The sequence below is a fragment of the Phytophthora cinnamomi genome (assembly GCF_018691715.1).
Source record: "Phytophthora cinnamomi strain GKB4 chromosome Unknown Contig21, whole genome shotgun sequence".
Classification (NCBI taxonomy): Eukaryota; Oomycota; class Peronosporomycetes; order Peronosporales; family Peronosporaceae; genus Phytophthora; species Phytophthora cinnamomi.
The window spans coordinates 3,018,028-3,040,535 of record NW_027150954.1 but is presented as its reverse complement, the minus strand read 5'-3'; the positions used below and the strand labels follow the sequence as shown (position 1 = coordinate 3,040,535).

The 22,508-nt window shown below is 53.7% G+C and overlaps 2 protein-coding genes across 2 annotated transcripts; both read left to right on the top strand.

Annotated features, from left to right (window-relative positions):
* Positions 1–2,660: 2,660 nt before the first annotated feature.
* On the top strand, positions 2,661–3,338 carry IUM83_03835 (uncharacterized protein; the record flags this gene model as incomplete). Its single annotated transcript, XM_067927867.1, has 1 exon — positions 2,661–3,338. The coding sequence occupies one exon, from the start codon at positions 2,661–2,663 to the stop codon at positions 3,336–3,338; it is 678 nt and encodes a 225-aa protein (XP_067795530.1).
* A 24-nt stretch (positions 3,339–3,362) lies between these two features.
* IUM83_03834 (uncharacterized protein) lies at positions 3,363–22,219 on the top strand (the record flags this gene model as incomplete). The annotated part of the gene is made up of 7 exons (XM_067927866.1): positions 3,363–4,445; positions 4,508–5,490; positions 5,554–6,562; positions 6,683–7,128; positions 8,021–8,176; positions 8,240–8,490; positions 20,667–22,219. The coding sequence occupies 7 exons, from the start codon at positions 3,363–3,365 to the stop codon at positions 22,217–22,219; spliced, it is 5,481 nt and encodes a 1,826-aa protein (XP_067795575.1).
* Between the last annotated feature and the right edge of the window lie 289 nt (positions 22,220–22,508).

The following is a 22,508-nucleotide window of genomic DNA, read 5'->3' as shown; positions in this document are numbered from 1 at the left end:
CTATCAGAGCCGATTCGTAAGACATGAGTGTAAAGTTTCCGGCAGTGGCATAATTCTGCTGTTTCGTGATTACAGGGTGTTGAAGTGTAGATGTAGCACTTTAGAAATGGTCCCCCGGTGCGAATATTGCTCGGTTGGCTTCTGTGTTTCGCTAGCTATGCATGTTCCCACTATTCCAACAATTCTATCAGAGCCGATTCGTAAGACATGAGTGTAAAGTTTCCGGCAGTGGCATAATTCTGCTGTTTCGTGATTACAGGGTGTTGAAGTGTAGATGTAGCACTTTAGAAATGGTCCCCCGGTGCGAATATTGCTCGGTTGGCTTCTGTGTTTCGCTAGCTATGCATGTTCCCACTATTCCAACAATTCTATCAGAGCCGATTCGTAAGACATGAGTGTAAAGTTTCCGGCAGTGGCATAATTCTGCTGTTTCGTGATTACAGGGTGTTGAAGTGTAGATGTAGCACTTTAGAAATGGTCCCCCGGTGCGAATATTGCTCGGTTGGCTTCTGTGTTTCGCTAGCTATGCATGTTCCCACTATTCCAACAATTCTATCAGAGCCGATTCGTAAGACATGAGTGTAAAGTTCCGGCAGTGGCATAATTCTGCTGTTTCGTGATTACAGGGTGTTGAAGTGTAGATGTAGCACTTTAGAAATGGTCCCCCGGTGCGAATATTGCTCGGTTGGCTTCTGTGTTTCGCTAGCTATGCATGTTCCCACTATTCCAACAATTCTATCAGAGCCGATTCGTAAGACATGAGTGTAAAGTTCCGGCAGTGGCATAATTCTGCTGTTTCGTGATTACAGGGTGTTGAAGTGTAGATGTAGCACTTTAGAAATGGTCCCCCGGTGCGAATATTGCTCGGTTGGCTTCTGTGTTTCGCTAGCTATGCATGTTCCCACTATTCCAACAATTCTATCAGAGCCGATTCGTAAGACATGAGTGTAAAGTTTCCGGCAGTGGCATAATTCTGCTGTTTCGTGATTACAGGGTGTTGAAGTGTAGATGTAGCACTTTAGAAATGGTCCCCCGGTGCGAATATTGCTCGGTTGGCTTCTGTGTTTCGCTAGCTATGCATGTTCCCACTATTCCAACAATTCTATCAGAGCCGATTCGTAAGACATGAGTGTAAAGTTTCCGGCAGTGGCATAATTCTGCTGTTTCGTGATTACAGGGTGTTGAAGTGTAGATGTAGCACTTTAGAAATGGTCCCCCGGTGCGAATATTGCTCGGTTGGCTTCTGTGTTTCGCTAGCTATGCATGTTCCCACTATTCCAACAATTCTATCAGAGCCGATTCGTAAGACATGAGTGTAAAGTTTCCGGCAGTGGCATAATTCTGCTGTTTCGTGATTACAGGGTGTTGAAGTGTAGATGTAGCACTTTAGAAATGGTCCCCCGGTGCGAATATTGCTCGGTTGGCTTCTGTGTTTCGCTAGCTATGCATGTTCCCACTATTCCAACAATTCTATCAGAGCCGATTCGTAAGACATGAGTGTAAAGTTTCCGGCAGTGGCATAATTCTGCTGTTTCGTGATTACAGGGTGTTGAAGTGTAGATGTAGCACTTTAGAAATGGTCCCCCGGTGCGAATATTGCTCGGTTGGCTTCTGTGTTTCGCTAGCTATGCATGTTCCCACTATTCCAACAATTCTATCAGAGCCGATTCGTAAGACATGAGTGTAAAGTTTCCGGCAGTGGCATAATTCTGCTGTTTCGTGATTACAGGGTGTTGAAGTGTAGATGTAGCACTTTAGAAATGGTCCCCCGGTGCGAATATTGCTCGGTTGGCTTCTGTGTTTCGCTAGCTATGCATGTTCCCACTATTCCAACAATTCTATCAGAGCCGATTCGTAATACATGAGTGTAAAGTTTCCGGCAGTGGCATAATTCTGCTGTTACGTACTTATAGGGTGTTGAAGTGTAGATGTAGCACTTTAGAAATGGTCCTCCAGTGCGAATATTGCTCGGTTGGCTTCTGTGTTTCGCTAGCTATGCATGTTCCCACTATTCCAACAATTCTATCAGAGCCGATTCGTAAGACATGAGTGTAAAGTTTCCGGCAGTGGCATAATTCTGCTGTTTCGTGATTACAGGGTGTTGAAGTGTAGATGTAGCACTTTAGAAATGGTCCCCCGGTGCGAATATTGCTCGGTTGGCTTCTGTGTTTCGCTAGCTATGCATGTTCCCACTATTCCAACAATTCTATCAGAGCCGATTCGTAATACATGAGTGTAAAGTTTCCGGCAGTGGCATAATTCTGCTGTTTCGTGCTTATAGGGTGTTGAAGTGTAGATGTAGCACTTTAGAAATGGTCCCCCAGTGCTGTGGAGTATTGCCAGACGACAACGACAACGACGGCGACGGCGACAACCAGCTACCGACAACCAGCTACCGTCACACCGCGGACCACATCATCACTGCATCTACACAATCAACTGCATGTATGCCGCGTCAACAACGGCACTTCATAATCAAGCACCAATGGTTGGTACTCCGGAGTTTGCGGGGGCTGCTGCAGAGCAGGCACCCTGTAGGGCGGGTAGTAAGTAGGAAGAGGTCTGACTAACTACTTGTCTTAATCTAAGCACTTCGCAATCTACTTTGCCGCGCGCAAAACGTCATAAAGAATTCTTTGACATACAAGCATCGCTACGACATGCCGGGCATGAACGACGACTACGAGTACGACGCCGAAGGCGACGTCACGATGGCGATGCCGCAACCTATCTTCGGGGTGACGAGGGCCCCAAGTCTCAAGGTTTGGAGCCAGTCGGCCATTTCGACGTTCCTCCGTGAGCGGAGGCAGTATGAAGGCAAGGTCGCTGAGCAATGTCGCGTCACGGGCGAAGTCCAAGGAACCGTGACGCGAAGTGTGCGATCGACAGTGGAGCCAAGGGTGCTGGAGCATGTGGCCCACTACATCCTGAAGAAGGACATCGAGAGCGTGTCAGACGACATGCTGCTCGCGGAAATGAAACGGAAAGTGGGCGCGATGATGAACGACCGCGTCCCCGACGTCACCTTGCTATTCTCGCGCGGATTGAGGATGAATCTGTCGGAGGTTGACGTCGAGGCCCGAATCGCCAACTACTTCATGACTTTCGACCGATTGGTCGAGGACAACGGATTGGCTGGCATGTTGGGCCGAGGACCAGCTGTCGGCGAGGAAGGCCGTCAGCGAATGAAGTTGCGATGCAAACTGTTGCTGAGCAACGTAACGCCGGAGATGTTGAAGGTTGACCTGAGTAGGTTGGTCGAGCTGACTCATCGTGAGGCGAAGGTGAACGACCTGGCCCTGCACGACATAATGATCGAGCGAGCGACCAGGCAGTAGCAGTACCATCTCATGCAATCAGAGATGAAGCAGAAGGCAGCCCCGCAGGTGAAAGAGTCGGCCGCGGCTGTAGGAAAGGTGCAGCAGCGTCCGGCCAAGCCACAGTCGAAGCCGCCAAGTAGCAGCGGTCGCAACCACAATGCTGGGGAGCAGCGCAAACCTCCGCGCGATGGTTGTTTGATCTGCAAGGGGCCCCATTGGGCTCGAGACTGCCCGACGGCGTCAGCGGAGCAGAAGGCTGAAGTTGCAAAGAACCTGCGCGAGCGTAAAGGTCGCCAACCCGATCGTGTCAAGCGCATCACGGCCGATGACGAACCAGGCTACAGGACTGCTGTGATTAACAGCGTGTTGACAGTTCCGTTCTGTCCGGACACGGGCTCGGATGCGAACATCATTGGACGACCGGTGCTTGAAGAGCTCCGTGAACTGGTGCCCGACCTATTGGCTGTAAGAGTTGAGCCGCCACTGCAGGTGATGGCCGCAGGTGGCAACGCTATGTACTGCCATGAACGGGTGTACATCGATCTGCAGATTGTGACAGCTGCAGGGCCACTCTGTTTGACGAACATCGAGTGCCTAGTGCTTGAGGCACCCGAGGAGGAACTTCTCCTGGGCAGGGCTACGTTACAGTCCATCGGTGTAGATCTCGATGGGATATTCGAGCAATTGGTCCAGCATAACCTCGGGGAGGCCGAGGCCGAGGCAGATGACATACAGAGTGACCAGGTCGAGTTGCTCGGAGATGCCGACGACGACGAAGTGGCGACTATGCTGCATCGTCTCGTGGACGAAGCGATGGAGGCTGGATTTGACATGGCGTCTGCTGATCGGCTACGGGACCTAGTGATGGGCTACTCCGACGTGTTCCGGTTGCGATTGGGGCACGATGAAGCGGCCGATGTGGAGCCGCTGGAGGTGCAGCTTGTTCTAGACGCACAGCCTTATCGAAGTGGCGTGCGTCGGTACCCTGAGGCGCAGCGGCAGTTTTTGCGCGACTATATGCGCGAGTTGGAGGCCGCGGGCTTGATCGAGAGGAACAACCAGAGTCGGTGGTCTTGTCCAGCATTGCCTGTCGCTAAGCAAGGCACGGATGAGTTTCGAATTACGGTCGACTACCGGCCTGTCAACAAGCTGACCGTGCCGCTTGCTGGTGCTGCGCCAAACCTTAGCGAGTGGTGAAGGCAGTACGTGGAGCATACGGTTTCGGGACTTTCGATTTCCACAAGGGTTTCTGGCAAATGCCGCTACACCCCAATAGCCGTGAAATGTACAGCTTTGTGACCGAGGACGGAGTGTTTACTCCAACCCGTGTGCCGCAAGGGGCTAGTGACTCAGCGGTCCATTTCCAGGCACAGATAAATGATATCCTGAAGGAGCTGCTGTTCAAGAGCGTTCTCGTGTGGATCGACGACGTGCTACTTTTTGCTCAGATCCCAGGGGCATTTCTGGACAACCTCGAGCAGTTTTTCTCGATACTGAGGCAGCGCAAGTTGAAGTTGAACGCCAAGAAGTGCAAGTTGTTTGCACGCCGCGTCAAGTGGTGTGGTAAGCTAATCGATGGCGAAGGGGTGGCTCATGACCCGGAGCGACTCGAAGCTCTCCGAATGATGCCGCTGGCGCCCACCGGCGCCGCTTTGCAGCATTTCTTGTGCGCTTTGAACTGGCTGCGCGACAGCATGGTGGATTATGCTAGGACTGTGGCACCCTTACCGGAGAAGCTCGAGCAAGTGATGAGAGAGCGCGGCCGCCGCAAGCCCCAGCTTAGCGGTGCTACACTGAACTGGACCGAAGATGAGGCAGTTGCATTTAGGAGCACGCTGGCGATGGTTGAGCGGTCTTGCAAGCTCATTTTCCCTGAACGTGGGGCAACCGTGTGCATGTTCAGCGATGCCTCGCTGTCCGGCTACGCCATGGTGGTCACGCAGGTCCGCCATTGGCAGGATAGCGTTCCTGTAGAGGAGCAGTCGCATGAGCTTTTGATCTGCCGTGGCGGTATGTTCAAGAGCGCGCAACTGAATTGGTCTATCGTGGAGAAGGAAGGGTACCCCATTGTGAAGGCGTGTGATGAATTGGACTACATGCTCGCGCGGGAGGAAGGGTTTCACATCTACTGTGACCATTCTAACCTGATTCAATTGTTCTCACCTGACAAGTAAGTGAAGCAACCTGTCAAGGGCAAGCTCCAACGCTGGGTGCTGAAGCTGATCGGCTGCAGATACGTGATCCACCACATTGCCGGCGAGGTCAACCTATGGGCCGACATTATCTCTCGTTGGGGACAACCGGTCGCTGCTGGTGCTGATGGCGCTCTCGCGGTGAAGCGGGTGACCACGCGGTCTGCCCAAACGCTCTCGGAGCTGCGTCCATTGCAGGACGGGCAATTTGTCTGGTCCATACGAGATGATGTAGTGAAGGCGCAGTTGCAGCACCACCGCGACGCACCAGATGAAGGGAAGAAGAAGGTTGATGGAGCGGTTGAAGTTGAAGGGCGACTCTGGATCCCCACCAAAGCCAAGAGTTTGGTGCAACGCATCTTCGTGATCGCGCATTGCGGTGCACAGGGACACCGCGGTGTCCATGTGATGGTCGAACTTTTCAACCGCCATTTCTCGCTGGATAATGTTCGACCAGCAGTCGTTCGTTTTATCAACGAGTCTCTTCTCTGCAAGCATGTCAAGGGTGGCACACTGATCCAGCGTGACTGGACGGTTGACCGAGAAGTGAGCGACCGTAACGAGTGCATGTACATGGACTATCTCTACCTTGGTGAAAGCTACGGTGAGGCCAAGTATGTGCTCGTCTTGAAAGACGAACTGACCCACTACTGCGAACTGGTAGCCGCGGACTCTGCTGACAGCCAGACAGCGGTGGAGGCCATTCTGGATTGGCACAAGAGATTTGGGCTGCCAGCGATGTGGATGTCAGACAATGGGGCACATTTTAAGAACTACGTGATGGAGTGGCTAGCTGAGCGGCTCGGGGTATCTCGCGGCTTTGTGCCGGTGTACTCACCGTGGATTAACGGCACCGTGGAAAGGGTGAACCACGATATCCTCCAAGTGTTGAGGGTGATGCTGCTCGAGAACCAGCTCGACAACCGCAATTGGGTGTATCTACTGCCTCTAATCCAAGCCAACCTGAACCACACTCCTGTGGTCTCGTTGGGCAACTGTGCACCTGTGGAGCTTTTCACAGGGCTCCCAGCGCCCTCGGCGCTGGACGTCGTGATGGTGCCGGAGGACAAGTTGCCGCCCACACTGCCGTTGGACAAGGCCGAGTTCCGTGAGGCCATCGATGAGCTCCGCCGTAGCCTCCATGGGCTACACCGCGCAGTGCGAGACCAGCGCGAGCGGCGACGCACGGCCGCCATGGCTCGCTCCAAGGGGACTGTCTGCAATTTCTCGGAGGGAGACTACGTACTGTGGTCTCGTGTGGACCAGCGTCTCCAGGGAGGCAAGTTGCTCGTGCGTTGGGTCGGGCCTTTCCAGGTGGTCAAGGCCCTCCCGCACTCGTTCCTCGTCCGCCACCTGCTCACAGAGGCTGAGTATGATGTCCACGGATCACGCCTCAAGTTCTACCATGACGGGGACCTCGATGTAACCGCGGAGATCCGCGAGCATGTCTCCCTACAAGGGATCGTGTTGGAGGTTCGGGAGATTGTTGGACACCGAGTGAACTCTGTGACGGGCGAGCTCGAGCTGCACGTTGCTTGGCGTGGGCTCCAGGACATCGAGAATTCCTGGGAGCGCGCCAGTTCGATCAAACAGGACGTTCCGGTCCTGGTGTACAGGTATGCTGAAGAACATGGCGTGGAAAACTTGCAGTAAAAGTTTGAGGGTCGAAGGGTTGCTGGGGGCAAAGTTACGAGGGATCGCACAAGATGGGTACAACTTGACCTGGTTGCCGTTGAAGTTGGATTCAGGCGACGGGACATGGCTACAATGTGTTCAGAAACCATCACGGGTGAAGGTGCCACGAATGTGTTCTAAAGGTGTCTTGTCGTCTTGGGGGGCTGTGTGGAGTATTGCCAGACGACAACGACAACGACGGCGACAACCAGCTACCGACAACCAGCTACCGTCACACCGCGGACCACATCATCACTGCATCTACACAATCAACTGCATGTATGCCGCGTCAATAACGGCACTTCATAATCAAGCACCAATGGTTGGTGCTCCGGAGTTTGCGAGAGCTGCTGCAGAGTAGGCACCCTGTAGGGCGGGTAGTAAGTAGGAAGAGGTCTGACTAACTACTTGTCTTAATCTAAGCACTTCGCAATCTACTTTGCCGCACGCAAAACGTCATAGGTGCGAATATTGCTCGGTTGGCTTCTGTGTTTCGCTAGCTATGCATGTTCCCACTATTCCAACAATTCTATCAGAGCCGATTCGTAATACATGAGTGTAAAGTTTCCGGCAGTGGCATAATTCTGCTGTTTCGTGCTTATCCCCCTGGTTCCCGACGTCGTAACGTACGACGTATCAGTTTTGCTATGTCGTAACTTACGACATAGCGCGAGGAACAATAGAGATTGGCTCGGGCAATACTTTATTTAAGTCATTTCAAAACTATAAGACCAAAGAGGTATTTGAGAAAATTCAACGGCGGGGACATAATCCCGCCAAAACGAAGCTGGGTTAGGGGGCCGATGGACACATGTCGCTCACTCATCATTTCAGAATCTGCGGGCTGGTGCGCATCCGCTCAAGCAAGCGCGAGAAGACCTCCGCCGTTGCCGCAGTTGTCCGCGACCTCGACTTTCCCTTCTTGTGGCGGCAACTTCGGGCGGTGGGCTGGACGTACAAGAAGCCTAGCGGTCTATCTACGGAAAGGCGGTACGTATAGACTAATGCGTGCTGTTTGAATCTGGACTAATATGACCTGTGTTTATGTTACAGATACGTGAAACCTGATAGTAGTGGAGTATTCGCTGGTGAACACGCACTAGTCGCGTATGCGCTTGAGTCCGGCGTGATGGAAGGGATAATCGCATCTGCGGGTCAGCCTGCCAGCGCAGCGGCAGCACAGACTACTGGCACGGTCACGGCGGACATGAGCACGGGCACGTCGGCGGACACGGGCACGGGCATGGGCACGGCGGCGGACACGGGCTCAGTGGCGGACACTGGCGCTGCGAGTCCGGCGGTGGGTACATCCCAGATTGACACCACCGTCGGACTATCCACACGCTTGACATTCCGCCCGATGCTCGGCGATGACGGAGGCGAGCATCGGGCGGAATGTCAAGCGTGTGGGGCCGATAACCGTCCCGTGTCCGAGTGCTGTGTCGGACTACCAGCGCTGGATGGGCGGAGTTGATGTGCACGATCAGCTCCGCCACCAGCGCTTCTCTCTGCAGACCTCTACCAAATTTCAGAAGTACTACCGAAGCCTTTTCCTAGGCTTCGTGGACATGGCGTTCGTGAACGCGTACCTCACGCACAAGGAGGCAGCGAGGATGGCCGGCATACATTGCCTGACGCGCGGAGAGTGGTTCGCGCTGCTACAGAACCTCTTGCAGATGAAGCCCCACGACTTCGTTGGAGTCGTGGCCACCCCGACGGTTGGGTCGCAGAAGCGTAGCGAGCGCGTGCACGACACATGCACGCGTCGGAGCAGATCGAAGCCTGGGTGATGGTCAGTGGCGTCCAGAAGCGCAGGCAGCGCAGGCAGCGTGCCTGCAAGGTGTGCGCGCTGCTGCGAGTCAACAAGCACAAGAGTCCTACCAGACCACCTGGTTCTGTGAGCGCTGCTCAGTGGACGACGCAAAGTGTTGGCTGTGTAACAAAAGTCGACGTGAGTACAAGGGGCAAGCCAAGACCTGTTTTGAGATCTGGCACGACGATTTCGGCGCCAGCGAGGCGATCCCAACGCATCTAGGGACGCGCGTGGTCTTGCGTCGTCCCGGCCAGACACCTGGAGTCCGCAAGAAGACCCGCCGCGAACTCCAGCTCCGCGCAGACGGCAGCGACGACGGATGCGAGTCCGACATTGAAGAATGCAGCGAGGATGAGTAGGCTTGTGATGAGCGAGCTGCGTTTCAGTTGATGCGTGAGCTGTAGGCACTTGATAATGCAATTTTTTGAAGCAACGCACCTTTTTTCTTTGGTTTTTGGCTTGCCTGGATTCATTGTGCAACGTCTCTGCTCTTTTTCTATTGATAGATTTGCTCTCGAGGAGTAAGTTACGACATGGCCGCTGCTTTCAATTTCTAAAAGGTGTATAACTGACGACATTGAATTGAAAACCTCTCGAAAACTTATGTACCTAAACCCACGTCCTATTTGTGCCTCATACAAAACCAATGGTACATGGATAAGTCGTAAGTTACGACGTTCGCTTACGTGTTCTGGCCCACTTTTTTCAGGAACCAAGGTGTTATAGGGTGTTGAAGTGTAGATGTAGCACTTTAGAAATGGTCCCCCGGTGCGAATATTGCTCGGTTGGCTTCTGAGTTTCGCTAGCTGTGCATGTACACACTATTCCAACAATTCTATCAGAGCCGATTCGTAAGACATGAGTGTAAAGTTTCCGGCAGTGGCATAATTCTGCTGTTTCGTGATTACAGGGTGTTGAAGTGTAGATGTAGCACTTTAGAAATGGTCCCCCGGTGCGAATATTGCTCGGTTGGCTTCTGTGTTTCGCTGCGTATGTAGCAATTGTATTTGAGCTGATCTCCAACTGGAAAAACTAACCTCTCAGAAAATCGTGTATATCTCATATTGGTTATGAAACGGACACTAGCTGAAGAGGTGCTAGAGTGCATTCGCGGTTTCGTACATTAGCGACAGATGGAGCTGCGCTCCCGTAGGAATCGTGTAGAATCCGATCATCTCGTTGACTATACAACTCCTATTGTACCTGCGCCAATTAGAATACCCCACGTTGGCATCCTAGAGCACGACTTGCGCTGCGGAAATATTGTCAGGTTTCAATTCGCTGTCCCAACAAGCACCTGCACCAACCAACCAACGCCACCATGCCTGGATCCCGCCTCGCCAAGACCGTGTCGGAGAAGAAGGAGGTCGTCACGTGGATCGAGGAGCACCGAGAGGTCCCATCAAAGGCTGCCAGGACTGTTTCATTAACGAACGGAAATCGTCGGAGCGAGTGCAGTACACGAAAGGTGGAAACCCGAAGGAGCCTCCAGTTACAGGCGTTGCTCAGTGGGTGGAAACAACCTGGAAGATGTGCCTGACGACGTTGTTACTCGGTCTGTGGCAGCGGCAGGATACGCTCCCTGTTACCAAGATTGGCACATCAGTCGCCAAGACTTCTATGGAGAACTATTTTGCCGCAAGTGGCTCTCTCGCGACGATGATTCCGATGACAACGATGTTGAAGAGGATCTTCTCGAAAACCTGGACGAGTTCACGAGTTGGGACTCCGAGGATTCCGTCTAGGCAATAGTTTACCTCCTCCTAATTGTGTACCTTGCTAAGAATGAAGTGTGTTCAATTCGATTGTATACAGTGCACTAATTGACATTTTCCGTTAGCGAAAGCGCTTTCGAAACCTCTCTATTTTTTAAATTTGGTTCTACTTGAAATTTCCCGGCCCGATTGGTTAAGTCAATCACCCCGCAAATCAATACAAACCATCAATTGGAATAATATATGACTTATAATAGGTCCTCTATTGTCAGTACCCCCCCCCCCCCCCCCCCCGCAGTGCGGTCCCCTTGTCATGTCGTACGACGAGTTCGCCGAAGACTCTCGTGTGGCGCCTGCTACGGCGGGACGGTCGGCTCGACAGCGGCATTAGCAGTGGGCATTTCCCTAACCCCCCCCCGGTCCACCCACTACCTCGAGACCTCGAGGGCTCTCTGGAGCAAGAGATGGCGCTGTTCCAAGCATCCCCGCCTGACACGCATAGCGCGGCGCTCCAAGATCTTCCATACTCGTGAATTATGCACCACACCGAGGTTTTAGAAATCGGGAGCCGATGAGCACGCTTGAAAGCAGATTGTGCTTCATCAAGGTAGGCAAATGGGTGCTGCTCATAGTAGTGAAGCAGCCATTCACCCTGAGCTGCCAAAAAATGTCATTTCCGATGAGGATTTGGCGCGCTGAAACACCCCGTTCTCTCGTACGTCCCTATTTTGCTGCTGAGGGCGCGCTCAGTCTTGCTGAAGATGTGCGCGAGGTGCTTCTAGATGTAGCCGAGCTTGTAGTATGCATGGAGGCAGTGATACACCGTGTTGGGGTGCGCATGCTGCCATGTAACGGCCTCCACTTCAACTGGACTCTTGCATTCTACTTGTCAAAACTAGAAATCTTTTTGGCCAATTGCAGCATCCTGTCGATTCTTCTGGCGAATTCGTCGCCTGAGGCCACAACTTGTCAATTGAAATCCGTCCACTTTTAGCCATCAAGGGCAACAACAAAACGACGAAATTTCACATAACAGCTACCAGCGAATTTCATTATAAATCTGCAACTTCATGGTAGTACATGCATTGTTTGCGGTTACTAACACGCACCAGCGTTTACTATACACCTATGTAGTAATGTTTTTAATTTATGAACGAACACTACATGGTAGTCTGAAAGCACGCATGCCTATTTTTCACCGTATCGTAGCCATAATAGTTCACTTCAGGTCGAACAGCTAGCCCGAAAACGGGGCATCTCATTACTCACAACAATTCCACTCGGGTACCAAGGATCCGTTGCGGTTGCTTCCAACCTTCGCTACTCTGTATTCGACCCAGTTTTAAGATTTTTAAGGTACGTCCCACTTGCGTATTGCAATATGACCAGCTAGTACACGAGCAAATAGAGACGATGGTCGATCAGCTACGCATTCATTGTAGACAAGGATGGAGCTCAAATTGAACCACCAATTGCAGCAGCGTGATAATTAGATTTATCTGCACCAGTTTGCACACGATTGTGACTGCTATACAACTCACCATTCGATCACGAATGTAATGCATACCCACTCCATTCTCGACGACCTGTATACTCTCTCGAAGCATCGCTCCGGGTCACCTATCGAGATCAGACCGCGAAATGCTCATTGTAGACGTCGTGACACGAGCGCAGACCTTGAAACCGGCTTCACCTGGTCGTGCACCAATGAATGCACACCCGCACTGAAGTATATTGACACGTCCTCGCGCGAGGCACCGCATCATTGGCTCGGGCAGTGGCAATTCCGAGGTCCGATCTCAACTACCTTGCAGAAGTGGGTTTGTCGTTCCAAAAACTGGTCGAGATTGCATAGCTTTCCCGCCGTTCGGGTAGTCGGGTTTGTTAGTACTTTTTAGTCAGAGCAACGATGCATAAATCGGTCGGGTACGGGGTAACGTCCTCTGGGCCGGTAGACGGCGCCGAGATGAGCCTCGGCGTTGCTCTGCGGGCGCTGCCTTCGGACCCTTTTCAACTTCAAAACTGCAAATTCCAAGACCAATACGGCAAAATGTAAGATCTGTGAACCTCCGTTTCCGACCTCTGGTCTTCATCGCTAGCGCGATCGCAGCGTGCATCAGGCACAAGCATAGTGGATATACATCAAATGGTTGAGCTGTTTCTAAAAGTTTTCTAGAAGCAACTCAGCCAACTTAGACCCATTGTTATGGTACCGTAGGCTACCTAGTGAAGTGCTATCGTAGACGGTGCTAGCCTAGCTCAACCTACGATAGCACTGCACTGCAGCACTGTACTAGCACAAAGTCGTTGTGCAGCGGGGGAACGGTTTATTGTGCTCACCAAGGGTGCTCCACGCCGTTGGGAGCTCAGTATCTTCTGTCTATTGTGCTGGGCGTTTGTTGTGTTGGTCAGATCCGTTCGTGTGATTTTATCATTTTCTCTCCATGCTGCCAAATGCGACCACAAGATATGCGATACTGGAGGCAGTGTTCTTGCTATGCTTCGCTGTCGGTGTACGAGAGAACTCATGTGAAACGATGTACGCGTTGAATGGCGGGTTGTGGTCGACCTAGAGTGCATTGACATGCAGCAGCAATGAGCTCCATTTTCAAATTGACGGGGCTGTCGACAGGCGCCTCCAATTCCCATCAAGATGGCGAAGTGGTCCATGTTGTTGGCACTGCTGCCCTTACTCACCTTCACAAGCCTCGACAATTGTGCAGAAGCGGCTACATCCGTTGTGCTCAGCCCGACTGATCGTCCGACGATGTCAACGTTTTCAAAGATTGACCCCGAGGAGTCTACTTCATCTTCGCTAAAAGACGACGTAAGCGATTCAGACTCGAGCGACGATGTCCGAGCAAGAGAACCCCTCATCAAATCGGTCAAGGAGGTTCAGTCGACTCACAGGAACTGGGTGGGCCCCACCATTGGCGCACCCGACCGTGGCGACTCGGCCTGTTACCGGAAGGCGCACATCATGGATGCGTGTCCTGTTGGCTTCAACTACAAGTGGAAGATGTGCTGGGCCCAGTGTCCGCTTTCGTATCCTGTTCAGTGCGGCATGGAATGTATCCGCCAAAACGATGACTGCGGCTTCGAATACTACTCGAAGACGGTCAACGTCGTGCAAACCGCGATCTCGCTGGCCACGATGGGCCTCTACGGCGAGCTCACAGCGGTGACCAAGACCGTCGTCGCAGGAGCTCTGTGCATCCAATCCATGATCGGCAACATCAAGATGCTCATCAAGTACATTAGCATGGTCAAGGTGTACGACCCGCAAACCCCCTTCGACAAGGTCATGGGCGTGCTGTACTCGACGAGCTACGCCACGATCGACTTCCCAGTCACGATCGCGATGTGCTTGGGTCTCCCGTACCCCGACGTTCTGAACCCCGCCAGTTGGATGTTGGACACCGTCCAGCTCCTTGTAGGAGAGATTCTCGACCACGGCGACAACATCGTTCGAGGTTGGGATAGATTCCAGGCCTTCCTGCACCGCATCAACTTCACGCAGCCGTTGTCGGAGCTGAACGAGACGGACATCTCGTCCCTCAAGTCTGGACTGGCCTCCGACTCCACCTGTGGCTCCGAGCTGAAGAGCCTCACTGATCGTACGTGGGTTACTGTCGCCCAAATGAAGAAGGAGAACCCTGGTATTACTCACCATGAGCTGCGCATCGCCATGTACGAGTCCGACCTTGTTACCCACGACATTCCGATCGTGACCAACAACTGCATGGAGCAGATGATCGCCGAGTCCAGCGAGGCCACCGCCTATCAAACTCGTGACACGCTGCGCAAGACGCTTGGGGTGATCGTAGACGACCTCATCGATAAGGGAACGAGCGACAACGGCACTTCGTTGACGGCCAAAGAGTATATCCGCGTCGTGACGGACAAAGTCGCTATGACAACGTTCGTGCTCTCCATCATCGACCCGACGCGCATCGTCGGTATTGTGACGGAGTACATCCAGCCCATTTGCGGCCCCACACAGTTCATTGGCGAGATTGACGACGGCTCGGACCCGTACACGCTAGGCCTGAACGCAGTCGGCAAGGCTTTCAAAGGCAGCAGCTCGTCGTGGACAAGACAGGGAGACGGTGTCGTCACTGTCACTTTCAACAGCACCGACACCAAAGCGGTAGTCGTGAATATTTTCTCCGCCGGAGCCAAGATCGGCGAGAAAAAAGTCCAAGCAGGGGGTACAGCAACTTGGACGTCAAGTGTGACCGCGTTGGGTGGAAAGTCGCTGTACTTTGACCGATGGCGACCAGGACTGTTGGGTCTTCCCGGCACGGGCGGTGGATCGCTGAAGCTCTGGGTGCCACGAGCCAGCGAAGGCGGACATCTGGATCTCTCAGTGAGCCTAAACTTAAGTTAGTATGCAGTTAAACGCCAAACACACTATACTGTTCTTCTCAATCTGTTTTTCCTCCTTTTGTAACCCCAGCCCGACTAAGTGTTGTGTACGTACAGCAAAGGACTGCAGATTATACAAATGAACATCGATAACACGGTACTGCAACACTAGGAATGCACGCACTGAGTAGTGCGGCACTGCCCGATTGGCCAAAATTGTTGTTCCATTTGTACAAAACCGCCTGTACAGTACTGTATGTACGGAATAGCCAAATACAATCACGGATTTCAGAAGAAAAAAATCCCGCAACTATTTTTACACCGAGGAGCCTTTTTGAACGGGCTAATAGCGAACAAAGTACTGAGAATTAGCTAATTCTGACTCCATTTTCTGGAATCAACTCGCAAATCTACCCCTACATATATATCTATTTTAATAAAATAACTGTTGCTGTAGGATTTGAGCTCAGAACAGATGGGTACATTATATGTACCCAAATTTTGGGTCCAATGACTTCTGACAAGGATAATACATTTATTAATAGTAGTTCTGTGCGTTATTTCTTATCTATTATTATAATACACAGTGTATTACTGTAGCATGTTGGGGTCTGACTGCCTTGCTACGAAAATGTTTCAGGGGCGACTGGTGCGCCGCTTGTGCTTAGTTAGGCAATCGTTTGAGTCAGACCTATTATAGAAACGCAGGCGTCTCGTGTTCAGAACACCAAACGAAGGCACTTGACCGACTGTGACAGCCGCCATATTGGTCGGCACCCGAAGTCCCGGGTGGAAAGCTATGGCGGACATTTACTCCTTAGGAGTCGTGGTGTCGGAGCCAGATGCTGGCATAACCCCTACCACGACACGCTGACTTACGGCAAGAAGTTGAAGCCGATCCAGATCCTCGATACCGGTGTTGCGGTCGCAAACCTTCACATTTGCAATGATCTAGCTGCACGAAGAGTATTTTTATGAATGTTGGGTTTTCATACGAGGTGTATCTCCCTGGTGAGATTTGGGATGTGGTGAGTCTATACATTGCGCACGCAAAAATAAACGCATCGCCCACGTGCCAAAAGGACGAGCCGAGACCAAGCACTACATGTATGGAATCGAAGATGAGGCAGGAGCGAGTTGCAGTGCACGACCGGAGCCAATCAAACAACCGTCGAACCGCGAGGCACGCGTCGGACGCGTGCGTCCGTTGGCCCCATCTCTGCGTCAACATTATCAGGAAGGATTACTAGGGCTCCGATACAGCCGACAGTCCTCGGTCTCAGTGCAGAGCTTTCTACCGCTAGTCAACGAACTTTCTTGTCACCACGCATTGATCAATGGTGCCGGACTACGAGCCGGAAGCGGAGCCGGCTCTGTATCCCCGCACACGTCTCTATTGCAGACGCCGCCACGTCGGTCCGTGGAGGTTCGCGCTGGACTCGACGTTGAAGTTGCTCGTGTCGGTGTGTTTCGTGCTCTTCATCGGGGGTCAAGCGGCGTACGTGTCGCCGCTCTATCGAAACTTCTTTCAGGCCAAATTGGCAGCATGGTGGGGGCCCCACGAAGAGATGGTGGACCTGACGTACCTGCTGCTGGTCGGGGTGGCCCCTACGTTGGTGGGTGTGGTGCTGGTGCAGTATCTTCGTCGACTGCGAATCCGGCGTGGAGTTTGGGGTGTGACGAAGTTGCTACGTCGCAGACCATCACCGACCTGGCTCAGCTATGGTGAACTATTGTTTATCGCGGCGCTTGTGGGCGGCAACGCGCTGGTGTTTTGGTTTGGATACTCCAAGCGCCATGGTCACAAGCCGCGATTCACTGGAGACCCACCGCATCCGCCACCGCAGCCGTCACCGTCAGGATCTCCGTACGCGAAGATGATCGGCAACGCGTTGGGCTTCAACTGCGTGTTCAACATGGTACTGCTCTTCTTGCCGGCTACGCGTAATAACGCGTGGATGGAGGCTGTCAATATGTCGTACGCGAATGGAATCAAGTATCATCGGTGGCTCGGCGTCGCTGCTGTTCTCACGGGGATCGCTCATTGTGGCTGCTACTATTACAGCTGGCTGCAGGACGGGAGGTGGAAGCAAATGGCGCTGCCGTGTTGGGACTGCTCGCTTCGTGAGAGAAAGGGAAGGAAGATCTGGGTCAATGTGTTTGGAGAGGCGGCTTTGCTCTGCTTCCTCCTGATCGGAGCCACGTCAATTCCCTGGATTCGACGGAGGATGTATAATCTCTTCTACAACGTGCATCAGCTCTTGTTCGTTGCTGTGATCTTCACGGTATTGCATTGGGCGAGATCTCTGTGGTTCCTTGTTCCGACGTTTGTCGCTTATCTTATCAGTCGAGTGCTCTCGCACTGCAATGGCTCCGCTGCGGTGGAGATTGTGCAGTTTTCAGCGCTGTCTCCCACACTGTGCAAGCTTGTGATCGCGCACGTCCCAGGCGAGCGAGGACAATTCCAAGTCGGCCAGTTCGTGTATTTGAACGTTCCAGCTGTCGCGCGGCTTGAGTGGCATGCGTTCACCATCGCGTCGTCACCGCGAAAATCGCTATACGATCGCTCTTCGAGCAAGATGACGCTCCTGATCAAGGCACTCGGTGACTGGACGGACAAGCTGATGGTTCACCAACGAGAGTGTGAGCGCTGCGCCGTCAAGCCTGAAGTCTTTGTGGACGGCTATTACGGAGCGTCACTAAGCCAGATTTATCAGACGTACGCCACCGTAGTTCTCGTCGGAGGCGGCGTTGGCGTGACGCCACTGCTGGGCGTGCTGGAAGATATCTGTGCTGCTGCAGAGTCTCGTCAGATCCAAGGACGAAGTCCACTCCCGCGACGTGTTGCCGCAATCTTCGCCATGCGAGAGATGGAGTTACTCAAAGAGATGCAGCCTCTTGTAGCGCGCATTCGCCACTTGGATCCGCACAGTCGTCACATTTCAGTGAGGCTAGCGTTGACGACTGTACCTCGACCCGAACAATTGGACACTTCACTTCATGCTGATGTCTTATGGCGAGAGAAATTGCCTTCGGTGAACACACCACCCCATGCTCGAGAGCTCGGACTTTCAGGCTGCCCGTTCGCAATTTCTCTCGGTTCAAGTGGCAGTTCAGTGGCTCAATTCGTCATGTTTGGAATAGTCGTTGGACTTTTGGTGACATTCCAGTTTGGGAACGGCATGTTGATCGATGGACTGCAGGACAGCGTGTGGGTGATTCAACTTCTTGTCAAGGCATCTGCCTTATTTGCTGCTGGTATCTGTGTTTACGGCGGAGTAGCGGTAATGCAGTGGACTCGCGGAGCTCGAGTGCCTTCCAAATGGCTAAATTCGCCGTACACGGCGGATAAGCTGGCACTCGAAGAGAGTCTTCTGCCGCCAACTCGAGATGACAGGATCCACGCTGGAGTGGCGACATACCGCGATCTGCTTAGCGATCTCCAGGTCACAATTGGAAAAAGGCCAGATCTGGAGGTGCATTTTCGGGAACTATACGACAGGCAACGCCAACGATACCCAGCTGACAGATCTCCAATCGGTGTGCTAGTGTCAGGTCCAGAACCCTTGAAAACCGCGACTGGTAGAGCCGCTGCTGCAGTTGGTGCGAGCGGCTTCGACATTCGCGAAGAAGAGTTTGAGTTATAAACGAAACGAAAATAAATTACGAACGGACCTTGTAACCCTCGATTGGGAAGTCTTAGGATACGTGCAGTACATGTAGATCCAACCCCTATGATGGAAGCAACACGTAGATCTGCACCTGCTGACGTCTTAATGCTGGGGTCGTCACTTTCCTGCGAGGTAGATGTAAATTGCCGTTATCACGACAATACCATCCTGACCTCACATGTTAGCCAAAACCTCAACCTGGATGGTCGTACGACAGTTAACCACGCGTTGTTGTGACTATAACTTATGGAATGGAATGAAGTCGCTGTTAGCAGAATGTGTTTCTGTCGATCGAACAGTACCTTGATTTCCTCTGGATAGTGAGACCGAATCTTCCTGGCCGATATCTTTATGATCTCTAGCGTACCGCATGCACTTACGGCGCCGTCGGAGCAAGCCCCCTCGCTCACCAATTGATTCCTCGCCGTCGGAATGCAGTACTGTAGTGTAAATGTACTGTACTGTAAATCGATGCTCGTGTATGTATTGCTCCGTCGTCGGACAAGTGGCCACAATTCAGCGGCTCACCTGCGCTGATTTTTTTTTGTCATCGACAACGAAAAGTTAAATGATAGAAGAGACTGGAGCTACCGCATCCTTCTCGTCAAGATATTATTAAAGAAAAACTCGACTCCATTTTGAGACGCTCGAAAGTCTGGACTCGATGACGCCGGCGACGCCGCCCGAAAGCTGGAGCGATGCGGGCCTCGTTCCGTGTCGCAGTGACCATTTCAACCACGCTCTCCGACGGCGACTACTGTTCCCTGCCGCATCGCGTCCAAGTCGACAATGCGATCACCAAGGACCTCCAAATTTTGACTGGTTGTCCGGAGTCTGGCCGTGCATAAGGAGGTCGATCGAGGCAGTCGCCGTGTGCGTTGTACTGTATACACATCGCGGCGACGGAGGTTGTCCGCGAGCGCGTTGGACTGAGGCTCGGGCGTGCGAGACCAAGATGTCGAACTTCATGTACAGCTAGCGGGTTTCGCTAGCTTGGCCCCGGACCGCCGGCCTGTCCGTCGCATTCGTCGACAATTTGCGTTAGCGACATCTGCAGCCTTTGCGAGTCTCATTGGCCCGAGGCACGACCTCCGCGGACACTGCATCGGGTCTTCACCGGACCATTGGACAGCAACAGGTCGGGATCCTGCCGTTGCTGTTCTGTTCGAGCGGCTGTTGTCGCCTCAAAGCCGGTCGAGTTTTTAATCTGCAGCATTATCACCGAGTGTACGCTGTGTACCGCGACGGTGGCCAGCCATCCGCGCAAGGTGGCTTGAACATACAGACAAAGCCGCGCGTACTATGGTGCAGTAGCGCTCGAGCACATCGCAAAGATGTCGGTTCACGCTGCGTCCGGACGAAGGTCCGTGTGCGGAGACCGACTCCTGATATCGAGACCCGCGTGAATTGTCCAGATGCTGGCTGGGTGCATGATACTATTTTTCTTGCATTGCAAGGCGTGCCATGCTGCGCTATGCGGATGTGAAAGGCGGCTCATCAGGAAAGGAGGGAAGGCACGCGCCCAGCGCCGCCCAGTGACAGGCGAGGGGCTCAACCACCGAGACGAGCTAAGCCAGTCGCGCGCGGCATGACGCAACTTCATTCTTGAATTCGCGCCACGATGGCGAGATGGTCGAAGCTGCTGGCTCTGGCGGCAGCGGTTGTCGCCACCACCTCCCCCTTGGCCGAAGCGAAGGTGTCCGTGGTGATCACGAGAACTTACACGCCGGCGACGACAGCAGCGACGCGAACGCCGTCCGTAGTCGCGACCGTAAGACCCGCGTCGGAAGCGAGCGATGACTCGGACGACAACGTCGACGGCTCGAGATCCGACAGTGATACCGACTCGGACGACAACGACAACGACGAGGATGACTCATTCTCCTCGTCGGGGTCCCTGGCCGTGGTGCCAGTTCCCGCGAACATCAGGATCGGCTCCACCGCCGGCACGACGGACAAGATTGAGTCCACGTACCGCAACTGGGTGGGCCCGAGCATCGGCAAGCCGTCGGACCCCGCCGGTGACAAGGCGTGCTGGCGCAAGGCCCACATCATGAACACCTGTCCCTACGGCTACGACTACAACACCAAGATGTGCTGGGCCGAGTGCCCCATGGCGTTCCCCGTCGAGTGCGGCTTCGAGTGCATCCGCCAGAACGACGACTGCGGGTCGGAGATCTACGCCAAGTTCGTGAGCGTGGCCAACGCCTTCTTCTCGCTGCAGATTCTGAACGTCTTCGGGGCGTTCGCCAAGCTGTCCAAGACCGTCCGCGTCGGCATCAAGTGCGCGCGCGCCATGTTCGGCACGGTGCGCGCTATCGTCAACTACATCCGAGCGCTGAAAGTGTCGGACCCGCAACTGGCGCAGGACAAGATCCTGCTGGCCATTTACCAGACGAGCTACATCACTATCGACCTGCCTGTGAGTATCGTTATGTGCATGGGCAGATCGTACCCGTGGGAGGTGCTGGACCCGGCCAGTGTGCTCATGGGCACGGTGCAGGTCATGCTGGGCGAGATCTTGGCTCGCCAGGACAACATCCTCAAGTCCTGGGGCCAGTTCAAGGCCTTCCTGACCCGCTCCAATTTCACGTACGCCGTGAACGACCTGAACGAGACGGAGATCTCGTCGCTCAAGACCGGCATGGAGTCCAACTCGACTTGCGGCTACGAGCTGCAGCGACTCACGGACCGCACCTGGCGAACTATCGCCGAGATGAAGGAGGAGACGCCCGACATCTCCACGGACGACCTGCGTGTGGCCGTGTACAAGTCGGACTTGATGTTGAACGACATCCCGACGGTCACCAACAACTGCATGGCCCAAATGATCATGGAGTCGGACGAGGCCACAGCCTACAAGACGCGCGACACACTGCGCAAGACGTACGGCGTCATCGTGGACGACTTGATCGCCAAGGGCAGGAGCGACAACGGCACGTCGCTCACCGCCAAGCAATACACGCGCGTGGTGGCTGACAAGGTGCTGATGACCATCGCCACGCTCTTCTACATCGACCTCACGCGTATCTCCGGCATGCTGTCCGAGTACATCCAGACAATCTGCGGCCCCACGCAATTCGTGGGCGAGGTCGACGACGGCACGGACGACAACACCCTTGGGCTGCGGGTCGTCGGCAAGGCTTTCAAGAACAGCACCAGCTCGTGGAAGCGGCGCGGCGACGGCGTCGTCCGCATCACCTTCGTGAGCACCGACACCAAGGACGTGACGGTCAACATCATCTCGGGCGGCGACAAGTTCGACGAGAAGGAAGTCCCAGCGGGCAAGACCGTGACTTGGACGTCCAACGTGACGGCGCTGGGTGGCAGGACGCTGTACCTTGATCGCTGGCGGCCGGGATTCCTGGGTCTGCCGGGCACCGGCGGTGGGTCGCTGAAGCTCTGGGTGCCTCGCGCGAGCGAAGGTGGCCACCTCGACCTCACGGCGCGGCTCAACGTGAGCTAGATAGACAACTAGAAGTGTAGTAAAGTGCAGTGCTAAGCAAATTAATTAATGGCATGAGTGTATTGGCGGTGGACGCCTCGAGACGAAGACTGAAGCAGAAGTTACACTGCGCGCGTGCCTTTAGTGCCGCCGAGGGACGATGAAGAACCAGACCTTGCGTTGTGGGAAGACTGCATAACCGACCGCCTTGGCCCATGAAACCGGGCGCGTGCCCGACGACTCGTCGGCGACGAGAGAGGCGGTGGCGCGTGCATTCCGGCGGCGAGAGCCACACCGTCGACACGGGATC